The following is a 10,530-nucleotide window of genomic DNA, read 5'->3' on the forward strand; positions in this document are numbered from 1 at the left end:
TTCTACACGTAATACCATGGATTTAAAAAATTGTACTGAATAGTTATTGCTTTGGTGTTAACTCGAGAGCGGTTTCTAAATGAAATCAAAAAGTGAAATATACGTTGAACAAAATTATTTTTTCATTCTGGACATTTTAGAAAGTACATTTGAAAACGTAGAAGGTTTTTATCTCCTGAGAACAAAAAGGCCTAAATTAAAATGTCTAAAAAAATTAACTGTTATATAGGGGCCATATCAAACCGTGAAAATACAGTAAAATTTTTTGAATATGGGTTTAATCCATTTTGAAATCACAAATCCCGAAATTACAGTTACTTCTAGGGGTGCAATAAGGATCTTTTTTTGGAAATTCGAACTAAAGGTATACAAACAGTACTAAAATGAAATTATATATCAATTAAAATGTCCAACATTCCCATATTAAATATTGTTTATTTTGTATGTTATTCCCTTTCCGCATAAAAAGTAGCGGGCATTTTGCTAGTAATTAATAAATTAATATTTTTTATGTAATTTTAGGTAAAAATGCATCAAAATATTATTCAGGGATTCGAGGTTTTAAAAAAGTCATAACCCTAATGCCCATACGGACATTAGCCAAATCTAACCTTCTGGTGAAAAAATAATAATATTAATAATAAAGGGGATAGGTAGCAGTTTCAGTGTTCTTGTCACAAGCTCTGTTCTCTCCTGATGAAGTTAGTGGCACATATAAACGTACACAGACAAAATCAAAACAACAACACATTTTTCGGTAAATTAGCTCTATTATACATATTTTTGATCATAAAAATTAAACAAATTGTATTTATTTGGTATAATACAATTCATTTCAAAAAATACTTCTTAAATCTATGGCAAAAATGCATGATCGCTTTGTTCCTATCAAAAAGAGTAATAACAATTATGTATATTTACACTTACAACAATATTTAAATACTTATTCATATTCCCTTAAACCGAATTATATACATACATTCATTATTCTAATTTATGTCTAAAAAAACATTCTCGCGAGTTATCTGGTTAACAACGGTGCACAGGAAATACTGGAATTTCTCATCTCACGATAGATAACGGAATGAAACAATACCACTATATTTTCTATTACACATTGTAACAGTTCTTCTACATACATTCATATCAGTTAGTTTTTTTTTTCTTTAGCAAATAGACCTTCTACGGTTCGCATATGGTTTAACAGAGGTATACATTTGACAACAACTACTACAACAAATTGATTGCAAATGCTCTTAAAATTAAATATTTTATATGAAGAAATATGACATTGGATCCATGCTAAATTTGGGCTTCGAAAGGAAGTAACACATGCATTCAAGGCTCCCTCTTTCTTGGCAGTTAGGTAACGTAGTTTTTTTTGTTAGAGAGCTCAAATGAAGAGGCAGGAAGAGAAAAATCCTCTAATCGATAAGAAAAAGCTCGTACTATAGCTGCACTTTACAGTAAAGGTTTATGGTTATGCTGTAGATTTATCTACGGATAGGTATATTGACTTTCTCCAAGATCACTTTCAATCCAATCCAAGAATATGTTTTCTTCATTTTCCCAACCAGATATCCTTGGAAGAAAAAAGTCAATTTAAATATTCACCGTCATCATTGTCTAAATATAGTATGTGGCCACATTATCTTCAGTTAGTATTAACTATGGTATTATGCTATCGTGGAAACGTGTCTCAGGAAACACATCCTCTTCCATTTCAATGCGAGTATCGGAATGTCCTAAAAGTGATTCAGCATCCTCTTCAAAGTTTCGCATAGGGTAACTGAAACCGTCACCGAAACTGTAAATAAAAGAAACAGTATTTGGGTCATGTGTGGTGGCACTATAGATAGACACATATTTTATGATTACGATGGCTGGCAAATTTAAACATTTTAACGGTTTGCAAAGACAAATAATTGATTTATTTAGTTTAACAAATGTTGACTGGTACAAAAGAAATACATACATATACTACATATATTTTTCAAAAATATAGAGTCATATTGTATAAAAAACTTTTTATTTGTTGTGTTGATTATTATTGCAAGAATACCTGTAGTGTGGACAAAAAAAAATTGTAACAAAAATTAAAAAAAAAGTTTATCCTAGTTTCTAAATGCAAGCAAACAAAGGATTTCTTTTAAACATCAACTATACATACAATATGTATATATCTAGGCTGATGGAAATTACAAGTTTGAGCTTAACAATAAATACATGAATTAATAGAATAAATTTATATTCTAGAAATAAAATAATGTTAATAAGGATATTGTCGGTATAAAAATAAACAAAAGTATGGTGTACTACATCATGCCATTTTATGGACATCAATTTCACTGCCTTCAGACTTGTATTTTGCAGATGGATCCTGTTCCATATCGATAATGATACTGCCATTTGCAACAACAGGTATCGCCGCGTCACTATTATGGACAAGCTGTTGTTCAGCTTTTGTTTGATTCTCTGTTTGTTGAGTTGCATCACAATTGATTAGTTTATCTGAAGCATCTGCTGCAGGTTGTACTTCTCTGATTAGGGTTTCATCCATGGAATGATACGAAACCGGATTTGCTTGTAGCTCGGTCTGTTGGTGATGATGTTGATTTGCTGTTGGATATGTTAGACCATCACCAACACTATGAAGAACAGATTAGAAAAACGTAAATAAATATTGGTTTTCATATGAGACGTCATTGTGTTTATACCACGTTGCTTAAAGCATTATGTACAGTGTTTTAATTCACCAACAAACATAACATGGCTTTGTTTCCTACACTCAACCTATTCTTTAAAGCCAATATAAACATAGACTTGGGTTGTTAATTGATTAGTGAAAATCGTTTTGTTGTTATTATGTTTGAAATATTAGAAATACACACATACATGTTATTTGCATTTTAGTGGGGATTCATCGTTCGGTTGTATTAGAGGAACATTTTGTAAGTGTTGAAAATTTCGTAAATGTTTTTAATTTGCCAAAACCAAATGTTAATTATCATAGCAAGTCAGTCAAAAGTCTCAATCAACAAAAACAATGAACAAGCAAACAAACACAAACAGTAAACAACAATTATTTCAATACTCACCTTGAGTAGACTGGTAAAAACCAAAGTTTCCAATTGTCACCAAACACTTCCTGGAAGTTGGCATATTTGCCTAGATTAAAGCCATTCTTATCGGCGCCTCCGACACGAAATATGGGCGCACGGAATGCTTCTGTAATGTTCAAATGGCTTTCGTTATTTTCGATATTTTTAGCACATTTTGGCATACTTACCCAGTGTAGTTCTATTCATTAAAACGAGATAAATGTGATAACCAAACAAACTAACCAAACTAATGGCAAACATTACCGACACAAAAAACAGGAATAGTATGTGAAAACGACCCATACCACCTGAAGATAATTCTCCCTGCGCAAAAAAAAAAGATTATTTTTAATCAAGACTCGACAATATCCTACTATTTGAATCTCACCTTCCAAAAGCGTATAAAATATTCCAGTGATGTAAGAGCAACGTAAAGGCAGTACAATAGTGCATAACCCAGAAATAGTACAAAGAACTTATAATTGGTGAAGTTAACACAATTATTAACCCAAGGACAGTGATGATCCATCTTTAGTACGCATGTACCGCAGACACTGCAGTGGTGACAACGATCTGGTTTGATTATTCTGCATTTGTCACAAAATCGTACTGAACCGTTTAGCGTGCTTTTGAACAGAATAATACAAATATGTTATTGTGTGTTGGGAAATAAAGTCTAAAGGCAACTTTTACCGATTTGTAACAGGCAAATCTCGTGCACAGTATTCTAATACTCGTTTTTGTTGTTCTTGATTTTCTGCTCTAAAGAGTCTTTCAATTTCAGCTTCGGGTATGCGCCACTAAAAAAGAAAAAAAAAAAAGAAAACAATTTGTTGTTAGATTTGTTCTTAAGTCTATTCACCTATCCACTTACATTCGATGGCACAGTACCAACTGGTGTGAACACAGTATTCCAGTATGACCAGAAAAAAAGTATCGATATAACGTGATAAAATATTAGGAAAATAACCTTTTCAAATGTACTTTCTATTGACACTGGAAAAAGAAAAATTATTATAAAACAACATGTAATGTAGCATTGAATAGAAAAATGAAACAAATATGGAAATATGGACAATTTTTTTTAAATCGTGTTTTCCATTTTAAAGAAATCCAGAAAAATGTTGATGCTTTACCAATGATACATAGATTAAGACGGTACATAGATTAAGACGGTACATAGATTAAGACGGTACATAGATTAAGATAAAAATCGTCATTCCAAATCTGTTTTTATACCCTCAGCATTTATGCTAACGAGGGTATATACACTTTCATACGGGCAAAATGTGCCTCATCGAAATAATGGTTTTAGACCCCAAGTATGTTTGGACGAAATGTGTTTCAGACAATTTGGAGTCGATTTAGCCATATCCGTCCGCCTGTCTGGCTGACTGACTCTCGAACGGATCAACCGAATAGGTCCAAAATTTGGCTTTCGTAATATTTTGTCCAAACTTAGTTTAAGTTCGAAGATGGGTTAGATCGGTCCACTCCTTCCAGTACCTCCCCCACAGAAGTTCGAGAATGTTCGGAAAATTTGTGCGCACGATAACTCTTGAGGGGAGTAACCGATTTGGTACATACTTTGCACATCGTGAAATTTCTACCAGCCTTAGATGAGGTTCCAATATGGACTCAGTCGGTCCACTCCTTCGGGTACCTCCCACACAAACTTTCGGAAAAATTCAGTTTAGGACCTGCTCTCGAATCGCTTTGATTTTTGTTGCAACAGATTGTACTCACTGTCCCCTATACTACGGTACAAGTTTCACCAGGGACAAGTTCATACTTCCTGAGAAAATAGCCTGAAGGGTAAAAAACCCCTATGTAGTGATTGATCCGTTCGGTCAAAAATTTGGCCTTCGTAATATTTTGTTCAAACTTAGTTTCAGTTCGAAGATAAGCCCTATCTGCCTACTCCTTCAGGTACCTCTCCCACAAAAGTTCAAAACTGTGCGCACGATAACTCTTGAAGGGAGTGACCGATTTGGTCCATACTTTGCACATCCTAATATATCTACCAGATATATATCAGGTTCGAATATGGACTATATATGTATGTCCACTACTTCGGGTACCTTCCACACAAAATTTTGGATAAGTTCACTTTAAGACCTACTCTCGGATAAATTTGATGATAAAATGATTAAATTTGATTTTTGTTGGAGCAACTTGCATTGGCTGCCTCAATTGCGACAGTAAAAGTTTTTTCAGGGGCAAGTCCATACTTCTGGAGAAGGCTTCATTCCAGTTTCATAAATATTACATTATTCCTTTACGTTGTTATTAAATACTCTAAATTTCTAATTCTTCACTCTAAATAAAACTGTCTTTTAAACTTACTGTTATACATAAATACTCTCTAGTTTCTGATTCTCCATTCTAACTCTCACACTCGAACTTACTGTTATATAAAATGGCGCATGTGTTTTTTTTTTTTTTGTGGCTTTTGGGTTTGTATTTGTTTGCACCCAAACATTAAAATTGTTTGCACCCAAACATATCAATTGTTTGCACACAAACATACATTTGTTTGCACCCAAACATATATTCGTTTGCAGGACCCAAACATATGTTATGTTTGGGACTGTTGCAAACATATATTTGTTTGCTACAAAATATGTTTGGGACATATGTTAGATTGGCCGTTTTTTTCTGCGTGTATGACTTAAATATAGTAGCTTATTAATATTAAGGATGGAATGCTAAACTGTTCCAAAGCAAACAAAATACTGTGCATAATTAAGAGTAAAAAGGCTTTTTAAATTGTACACCTCCTTAAGATTTTTTTTTTTTTAATTTAAAATGAATGAATAAAAACTACTCAAGGGATATTGATAGAATTGAAACAATTGTTTATTGATAAAACGGCGTGATTTAGTTGTTTATTCACTAGAATAAATAAATTATGGAAACATATTTTTCAGGAAATGTTATGCCATGTTCATACCAGCATTTGAATCACGTTGTTCGCTCTCATAATTATGTACACGTATTAACCCGTTCATATGAGATGGTACACAATTCATAACAACATGATTCATATTTTCATACTTTTTATTTATTTTAAAGAAAGTTTCAGCCAAAAGAAGAGTAAAATTAATTGATATGAACTGAAAAAATATTTGTCCTTCTTTTAGATAACTGTTTAATATTAAATTATATTATTTTCATTCATGTTTTCTATTTCTCTCACAATTTTGGTTTTTTCAGTACAATTTTTAATTTTTCTATTTTCAAAATAAACGAGAGAGAGAGAGTCCTGCCAAAATAACTTTTTCAGACTTTCTGGCAGGCATTTGATTTGTTTCTAAATTTATACGCGACTGGAACGATGGACAAGAAGTGCAACTTCAATGAAAGAGAAACCGTTTACATTTCATTCATGTTTCGCAGTTCACACGACATGGTGCACAATTCATACCAACATTATTCATATTTTCATGGGTTTTCTATTATTTTCAATAAGTTTTCTATTTTTGCTCACAATTTTGGTGTTTTCAGTATATTTTCAAATTTTTCTATTTCAAAAATTAACGAGAGAGAGACCTGCCAACATAACTTTTTGGTATACAGACATTCCGCCAGGCATTTGATTTTTGTTTCTAAATTTGTACGCGAATTTGAAACGATGGACAGGAAATGCAACTGCAGTGGAAGAGAAGGCAAAATTTGATATGATTTGAATGTAAACTAGTCATTAAACCGTTTACTTTTCATTAATATTTTGTGGTTTTTCTAAAAATGTTTGGGTTTTTAATAAATGTTAAATTTTGTATTTTTACTGTCATAATTTATTTCGATAAATTCTCTCATTTGTTCTCTCGTTGTTCGTTCTCAAAATTTTGTATGGGAAATGAAGTAATTATATCGTAATGTAGGTTCGAACAACGAATTGAGAGCGAATTAGTCTTAGTATGAACAAGACATAAACAAATCGTTGTTCGTTCTCAAAATTTTGTATGGAAAATGAAGTAATTATATCGTAATTTGGGTTCGAACAACGAATAGAGAGCGAATAAGCATGAGTATAAATAACGACGCTCTCTGAGCGTCCGAATTACCCAAATAGGTTGAGTACAAAATCACATTTAAAACACAAAATCCGCGACCAAAACTTATTTAAATGTTTTCATTCGTAAAATAAATCATTTTCCTTTGCAATTAATTGTATTTCGGGTTTTGTTGGGCTTTTGTTTTCAAAATACAAAACACACCCTCATAGTTGAGTGTGTTCAACTTACAAAAAGTGTACGCTCGACGTATTTCGGTAGTTCTCATAAGAATACATGTGTTCTACTTTTTTACCACATAGCCCTGGGTATACGGACGTATATAGGTATGGGCCTAACAAACAGAATTAACTATATGAAAACTTTCCTATTCAAGAATGTACTACTCGGTTTTCAATTTCACCAATATTAACACCTCAGTATTTTAGAAGCCCATGTCCAATATTCAAAAAAAAAAAACCAAATACTTAAAAAAATGTTGGTCCTGTGGCAATTAAAAAATGTATATAACATGGATCCATGGCAACCCTATAAACGAGAATAACGAAGAAAACGTTGTTAAACCTGTTTTCTATGCGTCAAAAATATTCGGTTTTTGTAACCTTTGTAAAATATTTTGCCAAAAAACTGGTCATTATCGAACTTGTTCTGCGATATTAGTATGCATTTTAATAATTGCGAACAGAATTTTTGTTCCTGTGTGCAAAAATTGTATATTTTATAGGAAATTATTAAAATTCAGCGCTAAGGAAAAACACTATCCTAGAAAAGAGAAAACTGGTCATATTTCATTATAAAAACCAGTAGAAAAGACCCTTGAAACCTTAGTTCTCCCCAGCGTCAGAAATAGCTATATAGTTGCCGATTATCAGCATGGTTTCCGTAAGCAGCACAGCACAACAACTGCGCTGCACGCCATCTTCACACAGATTAGTCGAGGACTTAATCAGAGCAAGCCGTGCGATAGAACAGTGATAGTGGCGCTTATCACAACCCTTTGATACTGTCAAGCACTCCACGCTGGACATCGAGCAGACTACGCTCCGGCCAAGTTTGAAACGTTGGATAATAAGTTACATGTGTGGACGCCAGTCGTACGTAGAATTCAGGATCAAGAAGTCCAAGACCCGTAGAGTGAAACTGGGAGTTGTCCAAGGTGGGGAAATATTGCCGGAACTGTCTAACCTCTATCTCTCCTGAATTCCAACCTATACAGACGTCATTGAGATCGTAACGTATGCGGGTGATTTAACTTCCCTGATGACATTTGTGAAAGGCTGAACTATTATTTGTCTGATCTTACCACTTTTTTCCACGCGAGGAATATACAAATTTCCGCCAATAAATCTACGGCCACTCTGTTCACCACATGGGCGGCAGGCAGGGGATCTTCATGATCGTTACAAGAGAGAACGCCTAGATCAACAAGCCTATCAAGCAGTTTTAGCGTTCACACAGATGCAGTCCAAGATGCCATAAACAACTACCGTGTGCATGGGGTCCTGGGAGAACATCAACCACCTGTAGCAGCTGAGAAGCGTCAGATGTCAGGACAAAGCAGAGTAGTTTTGGCTCAATACGCTCGGGATGGTGCAAGGATTGATGACACCGTGCAAAACATCTGCCCAGCATACAACATAGACCCGCACGACACACTGCACCTTTGTGGTTATAAACCACGCCGTTCGGACTCGGCGATAAACGGTAGGTCCCATATTATTGAGCTAATATGAATCGGGGTGCACTCATTGATATGAGAGAAGTCTCCCTTGTCCCTTATGAGATGTTTGTGGAACAATTATAATAGATACATTCTTACAACAGAGAGAACAAGAGTCAGATTAATCAGAAAAATTAATATACAAACATATAAACTACTGTTGCAACAACAAACTGCAATTATGGATGTATACTTTTTGATGATAATTAAAGTATAGTTATTTCATAAATTCCTTTGAATTAATAATAAAAACATCATGAAGATCATATTAAATACAGCATTTTCCATTTTCCGAACAAGACGCGAAAATTTCATGCCAAAGGGTTGGTGAAAATGACATGCCAAGGATTAGAGAAAATGCTATTCTAAGGAATTGGTTAAGATGACATGTCAAAGGATTGACATAGATGACATTCCAAAGAATTGTTGAAGATGCCATTCCACCGTGTTAGTGAATATGACATGCTTAGGATCTGAAAATGAATTGCATCTTTTGGGGGTCACGCTCTTGTAAAAAGAATGAGTGAAGATGCTAAAAAATGACATTCCATTTCACTTGCATCCATTCTTGTTTCTTCGAGTTCGGAAACATCTTTGTAGCTATTTAATATTTGGCTGGGCAGTATTATAAGAAATGTTTTTTAGCTTATACATAAAAATTATCTCTTGTGTCGAGATTTATTTCTTAGTTTACATAAAATATAGAATCAACAGCGAGCCTTTTTGAAACACATTTAATTTTGTGGAATCTATATGAAAACATAAATTTACTTAAACTCAAAATCGATCGTGTGAACGTGTGAGGTCAAGAATTTTTGTTATCTTGAAATAAATAATAGAATATACGTTAAACAATTAGTCATAGCGCATGGATTATTTCTGAAAGTATGCGTTGTGCAACGGCATGATCAATTTTATTTCACTTTCCATGGAAGATCAACAAATGTATGTATTACATTGAAATTGTGAAAGAGATTATGCATGCATATATGTATATGTCTTTTGGAAGAATATCATTTGGAAGTACATCCAAATTGCAACAATTTTAATATTATATTAAAATTCTCAATAACATTTTATTTGATATTTAGTACTTACGAACACATAGCTCCACGACATATGCATAATAGCTCCATGCTATAACTGATGCTATGAATATTACAGGAACCCACTTAATAGCTTTCATACAGCCAGCACAAGGAGTGGCCTTCTTTCTCTCATAGTTGCTCATGCCTGGATCTGGATCTGGGGACAACGAATTCTGGAATGGTGTTCTTCTAATGAATTCGTTGTTTACTTTGTGTGTATTTCTTTGCGAGCCTGTCAAACTTTGCTCGTTGAGTTTCAGCCTTTATTCCACATATATCCTCCACATATATCCTCCACATATATACTCCAACTTTATAATTATTCCTACAGATGATGCTGGACTTTTTCCACCATATCAACAACTGTCAATGGTAATTGTATATGTAAATAAAAAGTGAAAATGTCTTATTTGGAGAAATTCATGCTTACATTCCGATTATTCCGATTATAAATCTGTTTTTATTTTGTTTTTCTTCTGCTCGCCTTAATATTTACAATTTACCCAGTGAATAAAGTTAATAATGGAAAATGTATGTCGACATAGGGACATATAAGATTATTAAAAAAATGTCAGGGATACAAAAGTTGACATTTTTTGACAAAC

At 33.5% G+C, this 10,530-nt stretch overlaps 1 protein-coding gene across 2 annotated transcripts; it reads right to left on the reverse strand.

Moving 5' to 3' along the window:
* Positions 1-750: 750 nt before the first annotated feature.
* Positions 751-10,530, reverse strand: LOC141405065 (palmitoyltransferase ZDHHC15B). Of its 2 annotated transcripts, none has more exons than XM_073989052.1 (8): positions 10,356-10,484; positions 9,936-10,288; positions 3,976-4,097; positions 3,795-3,901; positions 3,490-3,727; positions 3,290-3,425; positions 3,099-3,228; positions 751-1,807 (listed from the first exon to the last, which is right to left on the reverse strand). In XM_073989052.1, the coding sequence occupies exons 2-8, from the start codon at positions 10,066-10,068 to the stop codon at positions 1,669-1,671; spliced, it is 1,005 nt and encodes a 334-aa protein (XP_073845153.1). In that variant the 5' UTR covers positions 10,069-10,288; positions 10,356-10,484; the 3' UTR covers positions 751-1,668. The 2 variants fall into 2 exon arrangements, with proteins under 2 accessions (XP_073845153.1, XP_073845152.1); XM_073989051.1 differs by lacking the exon at positions 751-1,807 and adding an exon at positions 1,909-2,648 and having other exon boundaries at positions 10,356-10,530.

Source organism: Musca autumnalis, unplaced genomic scaffold (genome assembly GCF_047663935.1).
Source record: "Musca autumnalis isolate F117 unplaced genomic scaffold, ASM4766393v1 scaffold_5, whole genome shotgun sequence".
In the NCBI taxonomy this organism is placed as follows: domain Eukaryota; kingdom Metazoa; phylum Arthropoda; class Insecta; order Diptera; family Muscidae; genus Musca; species Musca autumnalis.

Coding starts and splice junctions, on each gene's coding strand:
- LOC141405065 (XM_073989051.1), bottom strand. CDS start 10,068: ATGAGCAACTATGAGAGAAAGAAGGCCACTCCTTGTGCTGGCTGTATG. Junction 4,098..9,935: donor TGTCGTGGAGCTATGTGTTC/GTAAGTACTAAA, acceptor TTCTTTTTCCAG/TGTCAATAGAAAGTACATTT. Junction 3,426..3,489: donor ATTTTATACGCTTTTGGAAG/GTGAGATTCAAA, acceptor TTTTTTGCGCAG/GGAGAATTATCTTCAGGTGG.